This window comes from Plecotus auritus, assembly GCF_963455305.1.
Source record: "Plecotus auritus genome assembly, chromosome: 7".
NCBI classification, from domain to species: domain Eukaryota; kingdom Metazoa; phylum Chordata; class Mammalia; order Chiroptera; family Vespertilionidae; genus Plecotus; species Plecotus auritus.
The window spans coordinates 72,051,143-72,071,953 of NC_137774.1; the positions used below are offsets into that span (position 1 = coordinate 72,051,143).

Sequence of the window (20,811 nt, forward strand, 5' to 3'; positions counted from 1 at the left end):
TTAAGTTACAAAACTTTTATTAAAATGTTTCTTACATACCATTATATTGGCTAGGCTGCAAAAATATTTGTTGTGGGCCGCAATTTTGACATGCTTGATCTAGTTCCTCCCCGAATGTATCTGGGTCCCCCAAAGCTCCCAGTGGTGGGAGTCTAAGTTTATGTTCCAGCCCTTTAAATGGAACACCTGGGTCTCCAGTAGCCCATGTCACTCAGCCACAATCCCCCGGCTTTATTTTTTTTTATTTAATTTATTGATTTTTTACAGAGAGGAAGAGAGAGAGATAGTTAGAAACATCGGTGAGAGATCGATCAGTTGCCTCCTGCATACCCCGCACTGAGGATATGCTGGCAATCAAGGTACATGCCCTTGACAGGAATTGAACCCAGACCCCCTCAGTCCACAGGCCGATGCTCTATCCACGGAGGCAAACCGGTTAGGGCCCCTCTGGCTTTTACAACTCAAAGTTATGGGGACTTCTCTCCGAGCTCTGGAACCCTGGGCAGGGGGGCTGGGACCCCTCGCTCCGCACAGAGATCTCTCTCCCGATTAAAAAAACAGCACATGTGAGTGTTGGACCAGCCAGTTCTGAGCCTCCACCCCTCCTACCATGATGTATTTTGTAATTTTGATGTGGTTGTGGGAGGCAGCAAGTACAGGCATTTACCTACACCACCATCTTCTGGGTCTCAGTTTAAATGCCACTTCCCTAGCGTCCTCTCTGGAAAACTCACTTCTAACATTCCTAGAATCCATTTCCTTCCAAGTACTTGTTACACTGTGTAACTGCATACACATTTCAGATTTATGTAATTTCTGCTCCATCCCCACCCTAGGAAAACACAGGTGTTGCTTCCCTTTAAAACCCGGGATGTGGGGCTGCGTCTTTAGGAGGTGCATGCTTTGTAATTGCTACTGGAATCAGATTTTTGGTCCTTCATATTTTCTAACTGGCCCTTGATGCTCTACTAAAAACACCATTCATTGATGTATTTACTTTAAAAAATATATTTTTATTGATTTTAGAGAGGAAGGCAGAGGGAGAGATAGAAATATCAATGATGAGAATAATTGATCAGCTGCCTCCTGCATACCCACACTGGGGATTGAGCCTGCAACCCAGGCATATGCTCTGACTGGGAATCAAACCATGACCTTCTGGTTCATAAGTTGACACTCAACCACTGAGCCACACTGGCTGAGTGATGTGTTTACTTTTTTCCATTAGCTGGTAGTTGGGCTCCTTATTGAGCACTTACTCATCTAAGAACTTTCTGGTGCTCTCTGCATTTGGGGGCATTCTGGGCCTGTGCTCCTGGGCAAGGGTGAAGGTATGGGAAGTCGGGCTGGTCCAGGCACCGCCCTCTGGGAACAGTAGGCACTGGCTGGCCCTCACACACTTTGAGGCTCAGGAGACAGAGGGAACCTCCCAGGTATGGGAGGTTGTTTAGATCGTGAGAGCATCACCCATCCACAGGCCTTGAGGACCAGAAGGCCTGACTCTTCTCATCACTGCCCTGCACAGCAGTCTTTAAGTACTCTAGGTGTGCGAGCCAGTCCTCTGGTGCCAATAACTGGTGGACACAGTCAATAATTCTGGAGGAATAGGAGAATAACATTGGCAGACAGTTTTGTCACTGGTGTTAATGGGTACTGTAGGCTTGAAATACAAATTGATGAAGGATAACTGTGCTGTGGTCCTTTGTGTTGGTTTTTGTTATTTTTAACTAGAGGCCTGGCACATGAAATTCGTGCATGGGTACAGTCCCTAGGCCTGGCCTGTGATCAGGCCATCTTCCCCGGTTGCCGGCAGCCAGCCCCACCCCTCGCCGCCACCCACCCCGCAGTTCCACGTTCACCATCAGGCAATCAGAACCTGCCCACTGGGGGAAGGGAACAAAAGGTTGGCCTGCAGCTCCTGTGTTGTCTGCCCCTGGTGGTCAGTGTGTCATAGCGACTGGTTGTTCAGCCGTTCGGTCGCTTTGCATATTACCCTTTTATTATATAGGATGTTTTTATTGAATTCAGAGAGGGAATTCTTATCATAGAAACATCAATGATAAGAATCACTGATTGGCTGCCTCCTACATGCCCCCTACTGGGGATTAAACCTGAAATCCGGGCATGAGCCTGACCAGGGGAATAGAACCATGACCTCCCAGTTCATGTGTCAATGCTCAATCACTGAGCCACACCAGCTGGGCTGTTATTGTCTTTTAATTAGGACTCAGGATTGCACTGTATCATAAAATGTTTTGTACCAAAACAAAGCTTAGAGCTACGTGTTTAACAAAATAACAAAAAAGGAGCAATAGGCAGAAAGGATGAAACAAAACTATTACTTGTAGATGGTATAATTTTTAACCACAAAATAGAACTGAGAAATTACTGAAAATTAAGAACATTCAGTGAAGTGGCTAGTTTCAAAAATATATAATTAAAAATAACTTTCCTATATAAGAGCAATAACTAGAAAAATATAATAAAAAACTATTTATAATATAAAATGAGAAAAATGTACTCAGGAATACTCTAATAAGTGAAAACGCATGTTTCTGGTTGGGAAACAAAATTTGTAAACAAATTTTCCTAAATAGTTTAGAGGATTAACTTATTCCAATCAAAATACCAATGTAAAAATTTAGGAAAACCAAAAGGAGCAAAACTGAACAAGAATCCTTAAACTCACACACCATAGGATCAGTCCCATAAAGGTACCGCTGGCCTTGCTTTGGGAAGGCAAGTCAGGAAAGTTTGATATCAGGAGGCCAAAGAGAACAAATACATATGACAGTGAAGACACAGGAATCCTGTCTCTTGAGGGACAATGTGACCTAACAAATGTGACATAATTTCTACAAATAAAACACTTTGCTTGTGAGGTAGTGACCACTCATTGCCAAAGTCCTGATAACTGCTTAGAGGGGAACTAAGCATATGGTAAGGTTACTGAGTAACCATGGACCCAAGCCAATGTGTTCCTCCTCCTTTTCAGGCTCTTGGGGTTTCCGTCCTAGTAAGACTTCTTGGCTTGGCAGAGGAACAAGATTCTGAAGAGGTTTTCCAGTAGTGGGGTTGGGTGGCTGGATCTAAGCGATCCGAACTTCTTTTGTGGCAAGGGAAAGGCATCAAAGTGTTGTTTGAGCAATTGCTAGCTGAATAAGAACAGTAAGAGGAGTAGACATTTTAAAATTACATTGTGAAAAGGATTTTTATAAAAGTCACTTTTCCCCATAAATTGCAAACAACTGACAGATCACAAATAATAAGGCTTTGATATTCAATTGCTATATTTTCCTATATTCTAAAGCTAACAATCCCTTTCAACACTCAAGCTTTGAGAGGGTGTTCTTAGAGGGTTACACGAATATAAGCTGTTGGCATAACAATCAGTAGTTTGGGTCTTTCAGAATACCAGTCCAGAAAAGGATCTTTGCATTATTTCTCTTTTCTCCTGTGTGTAAAAGTAGATATACTTTCAGTACACAAGATTTACTCTGTTCACTTTGCAGGTAAACAACCTCCACACTCATATTTGGAGCTTTTCGTGGGAAAGAGATCTTTGACCTGTACATTGTTGTATAAGCTCACAAAGGAAAGCTCCTTAGTCTCAAAAGCCTGGCTGCTGAGGTATAGGGACATTTTCTTCCCTGTGAATTTTCTAAAAATTTGAGGTTTAACCAAGATAGGTATTTATTCAATTTGGGCTATTATGAGGGTCTCATATATCTGTATCTTTCCAGACAGTGTGGGAATTCAGAATTCCTTATGAAACATTTCAGGTTGAGGCAGGACCATCAGACCTTTCCCGATCACACTTCTGCTTTCGGGTCTTACATGCTGAATGGGTTTTTTCATGCCGGGTACAGTTTGATAGCCGACCAAATCTTCTCCCACATTTTTTGCAACCATATGGCCTCTCAGCCACATGACTCTGCAGATGAAGCACAAATTCTTTGTTCTCTGGGAAGGTTTTCCCACATTCTGGACATTTAAATACCTTCTTCCTTATATGGATTCCTTCGTGGCGACTACGATGAGAATTTTGACGAAAATTTTTTCCACATTTTGAACATGAGTAAGGTTTCTCTCCTGTATGGATTCGCTCATGTTTATTAAGGTTTGTTTTATGATTGAAGCTTTTCCCACAGTGACTACAGTCATAGGGTTTTTCTCCAGTATGAGTCCTCTGGTGGGAAATAAGGTAAGAACTTTCATTAAACTGTCTCCCACACAGTGGACAAGTGTACCATCTTCTTGATCTCCGATTTCGGTTAAGTGCAATAATATTGATATCCACAAATTTTGAGAGTTCCTCTAGTGGAGTATCATTTTCAATGGTAATTAAAAGATTTCTCATTTTCCTTTCATTTTGAATGGATGTATTTAGTGTTTTTTCTTTATGACAATCTGGAGGTTGCTCAGAAACCACAAAACAATCCATTTCATCACAATCTGAAGAATCTTCTCTATGATCTTCACCCTCAGGATTACTGTCATTGACTGTTGAAACAAAAAAAGAGAATTTAATAACTTTTGAGGGATATGATACCAGGAGGGGAAAAAAAACAAGTTTGATTTCTCATGAAATAACCTTAAAAATCACAAATCTGAGGACTGGCAGATAATTGCCACCAACATTCCTTTTATACTCTTATTAAGGGTGGGATACATGACAAATAAATCTTTCCATACCCCACAATATAAGCACACAGTACTCTTTTTACGTGAAAGAAAAAATGAAATGAGTGAGACTATACTAAAAGACTTTATTTTACTCAATGAGTTCATATTGAGCTTATATGTGTAAAGCATTGAGCTAAGTACCAGGGGATGAAGGACATAAATACTAAAGGGTACCACTCGTAATCTTTAGGCTAGTAAGTGAATGGTAAGATGACTTACTTCTAGGTTCTCTCTACATTAACTATTACAATATTATAGTATTAGATAATACTATAATGTCCTATATAGTAAAAAACCACAAACAATTAAAATACCCCAAAATAGAGAAGATGTAATACATTGACACAATAGATTATTACTTGGGAATCAAATTGATTACTACAACTTATAAAACTATGGTAGAAGCCAACAGTGGCCTTTTGCGGGGAGGAAGGGAGTAGTAGTAGTAACTGGGTGGGGCACAACAGGAATTTCTGCGGTGCTAGGAAGTCAATTTTGGGTGGTAGCTAGACAAATGTGTATATTTTGTGAAAATTTGAGTTATACACTTATTTGCAAACTTTTCTGTATTTTTATTATAGTTCAAAAAAAATACCTGTAAAATAAGATTATAATGACTAGGTAGCAAAGTGAATAACAGTATGCTGTAAACAGATTGGGTGACAAGGGAACCCTAAACTCTGGCCAACTTACTGAGAATAAAGTAAAAAGGTTACATTAACTGCTTAGGCCTCAGCGGTTGAGCATCGACCTATGAACCTGGAGATCAAGGTTCGATTCCCTGTCAGGGCACATGCCTGGGTTTCGGGCTCAATCCCCAGTGTGGGGCATGCAGGAGTCAGCTGATCAATTATTCTCTTATCGATGTTTCTAGCTCATTCTCCCTCTTTGAAATAAATTTTTAAAAAAATCAACTACTTAAGATATGTGGCTGACCCAAAAGCTGGAATGTGAATCTCTACTGGATTTAGTAGTTTCACACACTAATGGATTTATTCTATTTAATTATTCCTTTTATTTATTTCCTTAGGATAGTGAAAATGCTGGGTAAAGCATATGCCAATTTTCATCACAGGTCTTGATATGAACTGCCAAAACACTTTCCAAAGAAGCTACAGCAATTTCAATACAACAATACCAATCCTGTGTTAACAACTTAAACTAATCTTGCCAACATTAAATACCATGTAAAATATTTACTAAGTATAATGGTTTCTCATTGTAGCTTTGTTTTGTACTTTATTACAAATTATTGGGCTGAAACTTTTATAAATTCAAAGAAATTTTATATATTATAAATTTTAAATCTTTGTCAATGACTAGTGATATATGTATGTATATATGGGTGTATATACTGTTTGTGTGTGTGTGTGTGGGTGTATATATATATATATATACATATATATATATATATATCCATATATATATTTAAATTCACATCTAAGTTCTTTTAAATTTAAATAGTTGCAACCAGCTGGCCAGTGTGGCTCAGTGGTTGAGCGTTGACCTATGAACCAGGAGGTCAAGGTTGGATTCCTGGTCAGGGAACATGCCTGGGTTGAGGGCTCAATCCCCAGTAGGGGGCGTGCAAGAGACAGCCGATCAATGATTTTCTCTCATCATTGATGTTTCTTTTTCTCCCTCTCCCTTCCTATCTCAAATCAATAAAAATATATTTAAAAAATAATAAAATAAATAGTTGCAATCAGTTTATTTCTGGTGTATTATAAATACTGACAGTTTAAAATAATGGAATAATGTATCTAAAGAAAATAACAAAGCTACTGATACCCAATATCATCCATCATCAAGCTGATCTTCAACACTCAGAAATGTTATAGTGTTCTTTCTCCTTAAACTTGTATTTCCATTCCACCTTTGTCAAAGAATATTTTCATGTGAACAATTTTATATTTGAAAATCTTTTACTGATATAATTTCATCCTTCGAGTTAAAATTTTTCCTTTTGGATTGAATTATTACTATTATTATTAATACTATATAGCTTATCAAAAGTAAGACATACATTCTAAATTTTAAACATAAAAAAATTGGAAATTTTGTTAATGAATGGAGGATTTAAAAATGTTATTTCATGTTTTTGTGGGTGAATAATATTTATTGCTGAGATTGGGTTCAGGATCAATTCTAATCTGTTTTTTTAGTGAGCTCTGAGAATCTTTGTTCATATATAAATAGATGAAATTGATGCTAATTTTGCTATGAAACGATGTCATTCAAGTCTTTGAACTATTTCCACTTTACATGCCAAACCCACAGTGCCACATTTCAAGTATTATTTTTGTGATCAATCAGCTCTCAACTCAATTGGATCCTCCTCAATTTTGTTGAAAGCACAGAAGTGAAAAGCATCCTCAATTATGAAGAGATTTGTTTACCCATCACTAGAGACATCAATTTTTCAATTTTGGGGGAAATATATAAAAGACTTTTCTAACACTAATCAAGTAACTATTAATTATACCTCTTACTCTGACATTTACATGCATCTTCTTTAGCTGAATATACTCACAATAGGTTGGGAAAACTAAGACATTGTTAATTATATTCAATACTAGAGGCCCGATGCATGAAATTCATGCATGGGGGGGGGGGTCCCCTCAGCCCGGCCTGCACCCGCTCCGATCTGGGACCCCTTGGGGGATGTCCGACTGCTGGTTTAATGTAATAATGTATCTAAAGAAAATAACAAAGCTACTGATACCCAATATCATCCATCATCAAGCTGATTGTCAATACTCAGAAATGTTATAGCGTTCTTTCTCCTTAAACTTGTATTTCCATTCCACCTTTATCACAGAATATTTTCATGTAAACTATTTTTATATTTGAAAATCTTTTACTGATACAATTTCATCCTTTCAGTTAAAATTTTTACTAAACCAGCAATTGGACATCCCTCTCACAATCCGGGACTGCTGGCTCCTAACTGCTCGCCTGCCTGCCTGCCTGATCGCCCCCTAACCACTCCCCTGCCAGCCTGATTGGTGCCTAACTGCTCCCCTGCCAGCCTGATTGCCCCCAAATCTTGTGACACCACCTAGGCTTTTATTATATAGGATTGTTAACATGCTTTCAATAGAGTTAAATCTGCAGCTTCCATGTTTTTTTAAAGGTGATGAAAGGTTTTTAAATTGAAGTCTTCCTCTAGAATAACTCAACTTAAAATGAGGAGGGAAAATCAGTTTTCAAAATCTGATCAATTTCTATTGTGTTTTCTGGCCATTTTTAAATTACTTCTTTTTACAGTTAACTCATATATTTGGAGTTTTGTTGTTGTTTTTTGGCATTGATTTTACAAAGTGTATAAAGATTTGTGTTTCTCTGCAATAACAAAAAAACAAGGGCTACAAGAGTGGTTGTATATAGAAAATACAGATATTGCTTCGCCTGCAAACAGGGTCCTGACCAGACAAGGAAACAAGAAAAAAGGGCATAGAGAAGGGGAGGGGGTCCTTCTCCCAGCACAAATCTACAGGCAGGGGCTGGATTCACACAGGCTTGGGAGAGGCCAAGGTCAAAAGGAATGTGCCAGTGCTGGATGTACGTGGGGAGTAGAGTGCCAGGAGCCTGTGTCTGTCCCACCCCACCTTAGTTGCTCTTCAGGCTTTAGCCCAGATGGGAATTCTGGGTGGGGACCAGGGCCAGCTGGGACAACAGGTGAGAGAGGGAGGGAAGTAATTGTTCCCTAGAGTCTGCTGTGGAAAACTGAAGAAGCCTGGTCAGTGTGCCCATCCTCTTGCCTCTGGCTGGCCTTGCCCATCCTGCCACCCTCCCTGCCCCATCCAGAGGCCCACTGGGACCCAAGAAGAGCAGGTGAAGCAGCCAGGGCTTTGAGCTTTCTGGGGGTGAGGGGAGGGGAGACAGGAGGTGCTGCTTGACTCCTATTCTTCTTAAACCCAGCTCCATGGGAGAATGGGATCATGTAGAACATCATGGTGAGGGGTGAGCAGAGGACAAGGATATGCATGCACACATGGACGAGGTGTGCGTGGTTACAGGCACTGCAGACTGTTCAGTTTCTGTCTGTTGGTAGCAGGCAGCACACTGATGTCCACCTTATTATTGCCTAGGGACTGGTGGGCTGCACGGTTTCCAATCTGCTTCTGTGATATACTGTGGGAGATCTTTGTGATGATGTTCTTGAAAGCTTCCTCTACACTGGTGAAGTCCAAGGCTGAGCTTAATGAAGGACAAGTTGTTCTCTGCAAAGGCACAGGCCTCATCAGTGGGCACAGCCCTAGGTGGCATAGGTTGCTATTGTTGCCCACCAGCAATATAATGAAGTTGCTGTTGATATGGTCCCATAGCTACTTCAGCCAGTGCTCCACGTTCTCTACATCAGGGGCTTGGAAATGTCATAGCAGTGTGCCCACTGCACCAGTAGTAGATGGAGGTGATGGTGAGGTAGTGCTCTGGCCGTGGTGTCACAGATCTGCACCTATAGTCTTGCTGTCCACCTGGATGCTGTGGGTGGCAAACTCCACGCCAATGGTGCTCCTGCTCTCCAGGTTGAACTTGTAGGTGAAGCAGGACAGATAGCAGGTAGCTCTTCTCCACATTGGAGTCCTGGATGAGCACCACTCTGAATAGGTAGTTGTACTTGTCCTCCCCAGACCCCATTGTCCTGCTGCTTCCTGCAGGATCCTCTGCAGCCCCACCACAAGCCCCCCCATTTGGAGTTTAATATCACACTTTTGTTTATAACATGTCTGAAATTGGTAAAAGCAGCCAGAACATGAATCTAAATACAGTATAAATTTGGAGGGCCCTAGCCGGTTTGGCTCAGTGGATAGAGTGTTGACCTTTGAACCAAAGGGTCCCAGGTTCGATTCCGGTCAAGGGCACATGCCCGGGTTGCGGGCTTGGTCCCCAGTAGGGGGCATGCAGGAGGCAGCCGATCCATGATTCTCTCTCATCATTGATGTTTCTCTCTCTCTCTCTCTGTGTCTTTCTCTCTCTCTCCCTTCCTCTCTGAAATCAATAAAAATATTAAAAATAAATAAATTTGGAGGGCAGTTATCTTTACATTTTAATTTTCCTATTTATACCTGTGTCTCTCCAATGTTCAACAATCTTTTTTTATGTTTACCAACAAAGCGTTTCTAGTTTACTTCTATTTTATAGTCACTCTGAATGAGAGCTTTCATTGTTTTAAGAATACTACTGATAGTTATATATTTATTTTCTATCTACCTACTTTAAAACTATTTAATGTAAATTTTAGTCAATCCTTTAAGATTTTGTAAGTACAAACCAGGGTTTGTACTAAGTTCAAAAAGAGTTCCCTCCCTTTCCAATATTTCTCCTTATTTTTTACATTTTTATTGATTTTAGAGAGGAAGGGAGACAGAGAAATAGAAACATCAATGATGAAAAAGACTCACTGATTGGCTGCCTCTTGCATGCCCCCTATTGGGGATCGAGCCCACAACCCGGGCATGTACCCTGACTAGGAATCAAACCCAGGACCTCTTGGTCCATGGGACAACGCTCAATCCACTGAGTCACCACAGCTGGGCAATATTTATTCTTTTTAAACCCTTTTTCTTTTCTTGTTTTAGAAAACTTAATGATATTGTGAAAGCAGGTTTCTTTATTTTGTTCTGTTTTAAGGAATTACCATCAGTGTTTTATGAATGATTATAAATGTTTGGTTATATTAAAGGACTGTTTTGAGGACAATTTATAGACATTCATGATTTTCCTTTAATGTACTAATTTTTTAAATTAAAAAAATTTTAGTAGCTAATATATTTATATTGCTCAAAAATCAAAACTACGAAAAGGTATGCAATGAGAAGTCTTAATCCAATTCCTATCCCCATCCATTCTATTCATCTCTCAGAGTGGTACCAGTTTTTATTAGTTTCTTTTTAGTCTTCCATTGTTTCTTTAGGCAATACATTTTCTTTTTCTCCCCCTTTCTTATATAAAAGGTAGTATACTATATATTTTGGCTTGTTTTATTTCAATCACTATATTCCAGTATATAGGGATTATCACAATATGTGTGGACATATCATAATCAATCCTGCAGACACACCTGGATTGTTTTCAACCATGTGTTTTTAGAAACAACACCACAATGAATAACTACATAATTTTGAATATGTACTGTTGCTGTGACCCATAGGTCAGATTCCCAGAAGTGGGACTGCTGGATCAAAGAGTTAATGCATCTGTAACATGGGTAATTACAGATTCCCACACATAAGGACTGTACTATTCCGTATACCTACCAGCAATATAGCTGTCTCCCAACCACCTCACTACCAAAGTGTTGCTACAATATTGATTTAAGTAAATCTGATTTTAAGAAATGGTAACTCAGCCCCTAGCTGATTTGGCTCAGTGGACAGAGTGTCGGCCTGCAAACTAAAGGATCCCGGGTTTGATTCCAATCAGGGGCACATGTCTGGCTTGCAGGCTTGATCCCAAGTAGGGGGCGCGCAGGAGGCAGGCAATCAATGATTCTCTCTCATCATTGATGTTTCTATCTCTCTCTCCCTCTCCCTTCCTCTCTGAAATCAATAAATATATATTTAAAAAATGGTAACTCAATAGAGGTTTAATTTGTATTTCTAATTATGAGTAGGACTGGACATATTTTTATGTATTTAAAGGTAATTTGTATTTCTATGTGAATCTGTTGGATTTTCTCTTCCCTACTTCTAGAAACTGTTTATAAACTAGGAAGATTAAGCTTTTGTCTGAGTTATAAATATTTCCAATTTGTTGCCTTTTAAAACTTACATATATATTTTTTCACTTTTATGTATTTAATTTATTGATCTTTTAAGACTTTTAAATCCATTTGAATTTGGTATCAGATTGTCTAATTGCAGGAGGTGGGGGTGAGGTGGGAGAGATCCTATTGGTATTGTTAATGAGATTACATTGAATTCATAAATCAACTTGGGGTGAACTGACCTTTATACATTAAATCTTCCTACCCAAGAACACGGTGTTTCTTTTCATTCATTCAAATCTGCTTCTGTGTCCTTTGGAAGTGTTTTAAGGTTTTCCTAATAATTTTTGCACATTTCTTAAGCTTATTTCTAGGTGTTTAATCTTTTTTGTTCCTATATCTTCTATATGATTATGTTTGCATATGAAAGCTAATGATTTGCATATACTGTAATATTTTACATTCCAATGCGATACTGAATGCTCTTATGTATAGTAAGTTTTCAGACATTCTCTAGAGTTTTCCAGTTACACAATTATAACATATGTAAACAGATGTACTTTTATCTTTCTCTTAAAATTGTTATGTACCTAACTTCTTTCTCATTTAACTGCACTGGCCAAATACCCAAAATATAATATTAAATACAGAAGTAGTGATAGTGGGCTTCATTGTTGTATTCTTAATTTTAGTGGGAATGCCTCCCAGTATTTCCTGTTAAAGGTGATGCTGGCTGAAAAGGTAAGTACCTTATTAAGGATGTATTCACTAAGTACTATTTTGTTAAGTATTCTTATGAAGCAGGGGTTTGTATTTAGTCAAATACCTTTTCAGTAACTATGAAAATGATCTTGGAATTTTTTCTTCATTATAAGATGGAATATATTAACAGACTTTCTAGTATTAAATCAGTTTTACATTCTTGGAATAAATCTTATTTGGTCACAGCAGTTTTTTAAAAATTTATTATTATTTTTTAAAATCCTCACCTGAGGATATTTTTTACACTGATTTTTCAGACACAGTGGAAGGGAGGAGAGAGGGAGAGAGAGAGACACACACATCGATTGGTTGCCTCCCACACACGCCCAGACCAGGGATGGAACCTGCAACCAAGGTACCTGCCCTTGACCAGGAATCAAACACGTGGCCCTTCAGTCCGTGGGCTGATGCTCTAACCACTGAGCAACTGGCTAGGGCTGGTCACAGCAGTTTTTATCAGGTTGTGGTATCTTTGTTACACTAATTTCATAAAAATAATTTGAACATTTTTTTTCTGTACTCTAGAATTTTTCATAGCATTTGAATTATCTAGTTTTTAAGAATTCACAAGAATTTTCTGTGAAACTAAAGCTGGTCCTTTTTCTTTGATGGGGGGCCAGTTTTTGAAATTTTCAATTTGCTCAGATAAATTAGTTTATATATTTTTTAAAAATCTTTCTTGCTCTGACCAATGAGGCTCAGTGGATAGAGCTTCGGCCTGCGGACCGAAGGGTGCCAGATTCGATTCCTGTCAAGGGCATGTACCTTGGTTGCGGGCACATCCCCAGTAGAGAGTGTGCAGGAGGCAGCTGAATCGATGTTTCTCTCTCATCGATGTTTCTAGCTCTCTGTCCCTCTCTTTCCCTCTCTGTAAAAAATCAATAAAATATATTTTTTAAAAAATCTTTCTTATTCTTCTGTTTTTTAACTTACTGATTTCTAATTTAGTATTTATTAATACTTTGTTTCCCTTTATGTTGTTGTTTTCCTAACTCTGAGTCATAGGCTTAATTACTTTATTTTTCTACATGTTTTTACAGCCATAATCTTTCTTTTGAGTACCACTTTAGGCTATACCATAGATTGTGACACACAGTTTTCTAGAAAAATTATGTAACTTTAACTTGTATTTTCCCTTTGACTCAGGTAATTTAATAGTTTTTAAAATTTTAAAAGTGGAACTTTTTCCCCATTTCATTATTAATTTCTAGTTGTACTGGGTAGATCCTTGTGTTATTTCTACTCTGGAATCCACTGAGGTTTTCTTTGTTGCAGGGAAGAGAGTCAGTGTGTATCAATCTTGTAGATATGTTCTCTTAACAGTAGAAGTAGATATAACTATAAGAACTATCTCACTGAGAATTTAAGTTTCTACATTTCTAACTGTTTTCATGTTCACTTGGATAGACACACACATTCTGTTCTCCTCTATAGACAACTCTTCTTTGATTCCTGCCCCCTCCCCCCGACCCAGGTTCATTCCCTTGCACTTCTCCCTTTGCAAATTGACCAAATGTTACTATTTCCAGCTGTATGCTGATAACTCCCAAAATCCCCACGTCTACATCTGACTCCCAACCCCCAATGTCCAAGTGCCCAGAGGATAACCTCATTTTATTTCCTCTATGGAAATAAAATCCATCTTCTTTCAAACTCTGCTCTTGGGTCCAAATCCTGTCTCAACCTTGTCATATCTCTTTATAGTTATAATGGTTTCACACTGCTTATCTTTTTATGTGAATGATTTACCTTACAAAACAAATTGGAAAGTCCTGGAAGGCAGGACTGGAGTAATATGTATATTTTTAATCAACTCCAGAACCCAACCCTGCCTGAGGAAAAAAACAAGGGGCATTTACTAAATATTGGTGAACAGCTTAAGAATTTTTTTTTTTTGAAGACAGTTGAAGGGAGGCGGACAGAGAGAGAGGAGAGAAACATTGATGTGAGAGAGAGACATCGATTGGCTCCCTCCCACATGTGCCCTGACAGGGTCTGGAACTGAACCTGTAACTCAGGTCTGTGCCCTTGAACGGGACTTCAGAGCGTGGCTGATGCTCTAACCACTGAACAACATGGGCCAGGGTGACTTAAGTGTTTTAAAAAATCATATGTATATCTTTGCTATTTATTGTTGACTCTAAGCTTAAATAATCAATTTTAGGGTATGGGCAAGGGATGGGAGAGTGAGCATTGGGTCTCTAGGCCTCAAGGTGCATGGCCAAAGTATTCCTGGTGTTGGCAACATAACCACCAACCTATCACCCAAAATAAATGCTAGCTTTGCCCAAGAGTCAGGAAAAACTCATATAATAAATCTTATCTGTCTATACTTCTTCCTAAAATAAAGAAAACAGAACCATCTGTGGGAAATTAACCTGGCCCACTACCCTGACCATATGTGTAAGAAAACTACGGAGTTTAATAGTCATGGATTTTTGTCACCCTAGGCAACTCACAACACCTACTCTCTGCTCAACTTCAGCCTCAGAACAAACAGCCGGGAAATCAAGTAAAAGTATTAGGCACTCAGCTAAATTATTTTTGAAGGCCCCTGACTCTATGACAGAGGTGGGGAACCTTTTATCTGACAAGGGCCATTCGGATATTTACAACATCATTTGCTTAATATAATTCACTTAATATAAATTTATGTTGCTATGAAAAAAAGCTCCTAGATTTATTGAATTTCAAGTCCTGCCTGTGGTTGCCTTGGCAGGGCCAAACCAAATGATTTCTCAGGCCTTATACAGCTCTCGGGACTCACCCTTGCTCTCCAGTAACAGTGTACTTCTAGAGAAAAGCTGCAGCATCTCTAAGGTTAAGCTGCTGCCAGATGAGTTAATATGTATCACTGAGGATACCTGCTAACCATTACTGAGTACAAATGAAGAAGGGCCCTTCACCAACTATATAGAAAATACACTGACAAAATTATGAGAAATTCAGCAAGGAGACAGTATAGCTCTGGGTCAAGACTGTAAGATCCCAGAGTTAGATTCCCAGAGTCCAAATCTCTGCTCCACTACCTACTGCTGTGTGACCTCTAACAAGTATCTTTTCTCTGCTCGTTTCATCATCTGTAAAATGGTAATAACTCCTATACCCCACAGTACAGTTGTGAGAATTACAAGAGATAATAAATGCATGCAAAGTACTTAGACTAGTGCCTAGCACATAAGAACACAAGTGCTTAATAAGCAGATATTATTTCCACCAATAGTTGGATATCTTTTCTTTTACCCTAGGTTTCACAGCTATTGACCTTCAATGTGTCATGTGTCCAATGAAAACACAGATTTAAAATATACCTGTTGGGCCTAGCCGGTTTAGCTCAGGGGATAGAGTATCAGCCTGGGACTATAGGGTCCTGGGTTAGATTCTGGTCAAGGGCATATAGTTGCGGGCTTTGATCCCCAGCCCTGGTTGGGGCCATGCAGGAGGCAACCAATTGATGTGTCTCTTTTCACACCAATGTTTCTCTATCGCTCCCCCTCCATTCCACTCTCTCTAAAAACCAATAGAAAAATATCCTCAGGTGAGGATTAACAAAAATAAATATAATATAATATAATATAATATAATATAATATAATATAATATAATATAATATAATATATAATATACCTGTTGGGAAATAGCACTGGATCCAAATAGATTCAGAAAGTCTGCCCACATTTTCTATCTGTTTGAATGCTTGATATTAATACATCAGCTGTAGTACTTGCTTACCAAGAGAAGGACCTTCTGCTTTTGCTGCCCCCAAGATATAGGGAAAATGGCCACTCACAGTTGAAGCAGGCTCTGGCTCATGGGACAAGACAAAAATTAAATGCATGTGTGAGCATGTGCTTAGCTGGTATGAATGGTGTCTCAAAAAAGTCTGAGATGAAGTAGAAGAACATGATTTTCCCATAGCATTCAATCTGAATTCAATCTGAATACACAAGGGACTTGATTTCTTACCCATTAACATCATCTCCCCAATACTGTCTTCTTCCTTCTCTGAGGTGGGCTCCTGCATAGGATCCAGGCTCACACATTCTTCTTGGGAGTGAAATACATTCAAATCCTCAAAAACCACCAGATCCTGAAAGAGCAACAGGCCCCCACTTCCTCTTAGTAACAGAGGTTCCTTAACAGCCCTGTTGATAAGAAATACTGAGACCCAATGATGAGGGAAGGAATGGTGAAAGAGATTTATAAGTCCCACAGAGATGCAGCCAGTCAGGAAAGGAGCCAGAAGACAAGCAGAAGAAAAAGATCTAAGGAGAAAATGAAGAACAAACCCCATTCTCCCTGCTGACTTCTGAGAGTATGTTTTTATATAAAGATTGGCTGAGCTGGGAGGGATAGCAAGAGCAGAGAAGGGCCTGGCTAGTGGGGCCCAGTCATTGAGCCTCGACCCATGAACCAGGAAGTCACCGGTTAGATTCCTGATCAGGTACATGCCTAGGTTGTGGGCTCAATCCCCACCCAGAAGGCGGAGTGCAGGAGGAAGCCAATCAATGTTTCTACCTCTCTATCCCTCTCCCTTCCTCTCTCTCTAAAATCAATAAAAAACATATTTAAAATAAAGAGCAGAGAAGGTGATACACTCAAACAATGAATGGGAAAACCATACCCACCTCAGAATCAGCTTTCAAGCACAGAGATACTGTCTCCTGTTCCTGCTGGATTCCTTCTCTGGTCAGAAGCTTCACCTGGGGACCAGGTTGCACTGGGAAAAGAGGAAAATGCAGTTACTGGAAAAGTCAGTGAGTCTAATACGGAGACTCTACCCACACCCTAAGGTCAGGTTGTCTTCTCTCCTTTGGCAGGCACCTCATGGTCTTTTCTGGTCCTGTGAGCCCAGTCAGAGATCAAGCCATAAATGACAACGTCTTGAACCTATTATACAGGGTCTCCTCATTATGAAAAGAATGATTTCCCCTAAGTACCTTTTAAAATTCCCACAACTACTAAAGAGGGGGTTGGGAGAAGGTAAAGTCTGAAGAACCCCAGAGCAAGCACAAAATTTTCAAAACACCACATAAACTAAAATCAATTCTATCATTCATTCACATTCATTTATCTTAAAAAGATATTGTCGCCCTAGGCCTAGCTGGTTTGGCTCAGTGGCATCAGCCTGCGGACCAAAGGGTCCCAGGTTTGATTCCGGTCAAGGACTCTTATCTCGGTTGTAGGCTCCTTCTTGTCACAGGCCCTGGTCAGGGCACATGCAGGAGGCAACCAATTGATGTGTTTCTCTCACATCAATGTTTCTCTCTGTCTTCCCTTTTCCCCTCTCTCTAAAAATCAATGGAAAAATATCCTTGGGTGAGGATTAAAAAAAAAAAAAAGATATTGTCTACTCCCCTCTCCCAATGAAAAACTGACACTACAGAAAAGAGGCACACTGCTTATTCTATGGCCTTACCCACACCCAGCAAACCACTCAAGCTCCAGCTTGAGAAAAAGACTCCCTCTCCCCAACATGTTGCCTTATTAAAATCAACTACTTTTTTCAATATCCATCATCCTAACTGGGATTTCTTACTAGCAGGAAAGACTATCTCAGCTCCTGAGCACCATCCCCTTCTCTTCCAGTGAAACAAGTGTTCTTACCTCTGTTCTGAAAGTTTGAGCTCACATCTTTCATGATAACCAAGGTCTCTTTGGCATTCTGATTGGGCTGGGCTAGTCCTGGCTTGGGCAAGAAGGTGAGGAAGTGCTCCAGAACCAGCTGGTGGATGGTCTTGGGCCTATTAGTAGCATCTTGAAGTAGGTCTTGGCCTAGCTTGGAGTTTGGAGGAACTCTCAGTATAAAGGACTGCTTTGGCTTCGGAGGCATAGGAAACACTTTTGCAGCCATCGTGCCTTGAAATCACACACCACACTCCTTTGTGTAGAGCTTCAAGAAGCCACCTCTTACTGAAGAAAATCTGCCAGAAAGTTGCAGACAAGAGATATCATCGATTACCCACAGAATCAGGCAGAGAATGTCTACACGTGTGGCTTGGGTAGTGAGACCACATGAGATCTAAGTCAGAGAAGAAAGATAAGCTGGGGTAGGGAGTTCATAGATGAAATGGATACTCTTAGCAAGGCCTGAAAGGAAGACCCTGAGAATGAAAGCTAGAGGATGGCCAAACCGCAAGGACCAAATGGAAGGGAGCAAAGGCAGCCGACAGAAGACCAAGGGCTATTATCCTAAGAAATACAAAGTGCAAATTCCACTGGGAAGAGTTGTTTAACTCATGCTGGTAGAGCAATGGGCTAGAACAGCAGTCGCCAACCTAAGGAAACCTTTGGAGCAGCGGTCACCAACCGGTGGTCCGTGAGGTCCGAAAGGCTGGCGACCGCTGGGCTAGAAGACAGGAAATCTGGAAGCCAATAACAAGCGTATTTGTATAGAAGTCAGTCAGCTTTGGACTGAATCTGACCGAAGATCCCGCGGATACCTTTCGAGGGACAGCTGATGGCTCGAAAAGAAAACGCAAGGCCGCATAAGGTGCCTCCTTTATGCTGAGAGAGCTCTATTGAAAGCGCCAAGTGATATATCCCAGGAGGACCGCCAGTCCTAGCCCACACTAGAACCTCTCCCATTGGTCAAGGGCTACCTTTAGCGCAAAGCCCGGCCTGGGCGTTGCCTGGGGCCAGCTCCAGGCTCCCTATCCAGCCAAGCTCCTCCAACAACGGACCACGATCCGCTCCCCAGAGGTTGCCTCAAGCCTGGTTCCCGCCCTCACGGAGCACCTCACCTTTCGGAGGCTCTACCACCCCTGGGCGCTCGCTGAGGGCAGCCCGGAGACCCAGGCTCGAGGAGAGACCGGGAAACTAGGCGCGGGAAGCCGAGACCTCCCCTCGCCCTTGGGAGTGTCCTCACAATCTGCCAGAGACTATTGGTGCGCCGATACGTCAGTTAGGAAAGACGGCAGGACGCGGTGCCTTCTGGGAGTCCGGGCAACTCAGCATCTGTGATGTCACGCCCGGTGCCTCGTTTCCGGTGCGATAACCTGGTCTCCCTATTCGGAGCGAGCAGTCTGCAGTTGAGGCGAAGCTCGAGGCAGACCAGCGGAGCTCACAGGGCTGGAGTGAGGCCAGACTGGAGACAGCGCTTTCTCTGTGTCTCTACCTGGTAGACGGAAAGCAGAAGGCTAGCCCCAGTCCTCCATGACCCGCTAGCACCACTCCAGGTACGGGCTAACTCTAGGAGCTGCTGGGAAATGCAGTTCAACTCTAATCAGCCAATGGGAGGTCTCCAAGCGCAGCGGTTGGGGTGGGGCAGAGCCATGGCTAGACCGGAAGCGAGTTGTCTTTGGGACCGGAAGGTTTGTTTCCGGCCGCCTCAGTTCCCGTTGCTGCATCCGGGGTGAGCCAAAGGATTACGGGGGTGGGAAGTGAGTAGTGGTTCAGGGCTTCTGCCAGATCCTGGGTCCCTTCTGTCAGGGCCGACCAGTAGGTCAGAGCCTGGCGACCCTTCTCTCCTCTGCTTGCCAACTTCAACACATCTTACTTCATAAGGAATCCTAGTCGTTCTCGGACCACGCCATTTATGCTCTCAATTTGTTTCTCACTGACGCCTAACAGCGTCTTTTCTCTTTGCATTGTTCTCAAACACTGATCAGGGTTGGAATAACCCTAGGGATTATCTTATTCCTCTGTGTAACACCGGCCACCAGAAGGATGACGAAAGTAGGAATGTAAATGAATGCCTTTATTATTTATTTATTTGCTTCAGAGAGAGGAAGGGAGAGTGAGCGATAGAAACATCGGTGATGCGAATCATCCATGGACTACTTCCTGCCCGCCCCACGCTGGGGATGGAGCTCACAACCCAGGCATGTGCCCTGACCCGGAATCAAACCCTGACCTGAAATCAAACCCCGACCTCCTGGCTCACAGGTCAATGCTCAACCAACTGAATCACACCAGCCAGGGCTAGGGCTGAATGTCTTTTCTTAACCCTAACTATAGGAGACTCACTTAGCCATGGTTTAAAATATGTTATAGAGAGACTAGTGTCAAAACTGTAGCACCAAACTTTTTTAAAAATAAAGATTACCTGCCTTTGCAGGTTTTTTTTTTACTAAAAAACCCTCCTTTAATCAAAGCACTATGGTTTTAACTAAGAGTACATAAATAGAACAGTAGAAAAGACTGGTAAGTGCCAAAATTGATCAGAATATATGGGAACCTATATGAAAGGGCAGCATTTCAACTTAGTGTAAAATAGATGGTGCTAGCAAAAACTGTTCTGAAACAGAGTAAGACTCCTGTCCTTATACTACATACAAAAAATGGAATTTAATCAATAAAAGAACACATAAGAGAACATTAAATTTAATGATGAAGCAAAATAGGAAACTGAAATGCCTTAAAATAAAATATAAACCATTGTGATGACATAGTTTTTTAAAACTATTACTAATCGTTCAAAATTTTTCATTCAATTGTTGAAATCAAAGAGAAGTGTTTAGTTCATTTTGCAAAAGTAAATCAGCTGACAGTGTGAATCCTATTGTAAAATTTGGAAGTTCAACACAAGATAAAATGATATATTTTGTGGTAAACATATGGAGACAAGTTTAGAATCAACAAAGTTTTATGATAAAACAGAAAAACCCCCAATATTAATTAAGTCAAACAAGAAATAGACTGGAAAATAAT

The 20,811-nt window shown here is 40.7% G+C and overlaps 1 protein-coding gene and 1 pseudogene across 2 annotated transcripts; both read right to left on the minus strand.

Moving 5' to 3' along the window:
- Window positions 1-2,200: 2,200 nt before the first annotated feature.
- Window positions 2,201-19,056, minus strand: ZNF200 (zinc finger protein 200). The gene is made up of 5 exons (XM_080681310.1): window positions 18,903-19,056; window positions 17,767-18,083; window positions 16,788-16,879; window positions 16,126-16,249; window positions 2,201-4,503 (listed from the first exon to the last, which is right to left on the minus strand). Exons 2-5 carry the CDS (start codon window positions 18,011-18,013, stop codon window positions 3,779-3,781), a joined length of 1,188 nt encoding a protein of 395 aa, XP_080537436.1. The 5' UTR covers window positions 18,014-18,083; window positions 18,903-19,056; the 3' UTR covers window positions 2,201-3,778.
- Window positions 8,703-9,330, minus strand: LOC308254464 (ras-related protein Rab-11B-like; annotated as a pseudogene). Its single transcript has one exon. The product of its transcript is annotated as a ras-related protein Rab-11B-like (transcript).
- Window positions 19,057-20,811: the final 1,755 nt, after the last annotated feature.

Bases quoted from the DNA above. Each gene is read 5' to 3' on its own strand.
- ZNF200 (XM_080681310.1), bottom strand. From the start codon at position 18,013: ATGGCTGCAAAAGTGTTTCCTATGCCTCCGAAGCCAAAGCAGTCCTTT. The intron at 16,880-17,766 runs GTAAGAACACTT...CTCTTTTCCCAG, and splicing joins CTCAAACTTTCAGAACAGAG to TGCAACCTGGTCCCCAGGTG. The intron at 4,504-16,125 runs GTAAGAAATCAA...TTGTTTCAACAG, and splicing joins TGGGGAGATGATGTTAATGG to TCAATGACAGTAATCCTGAG.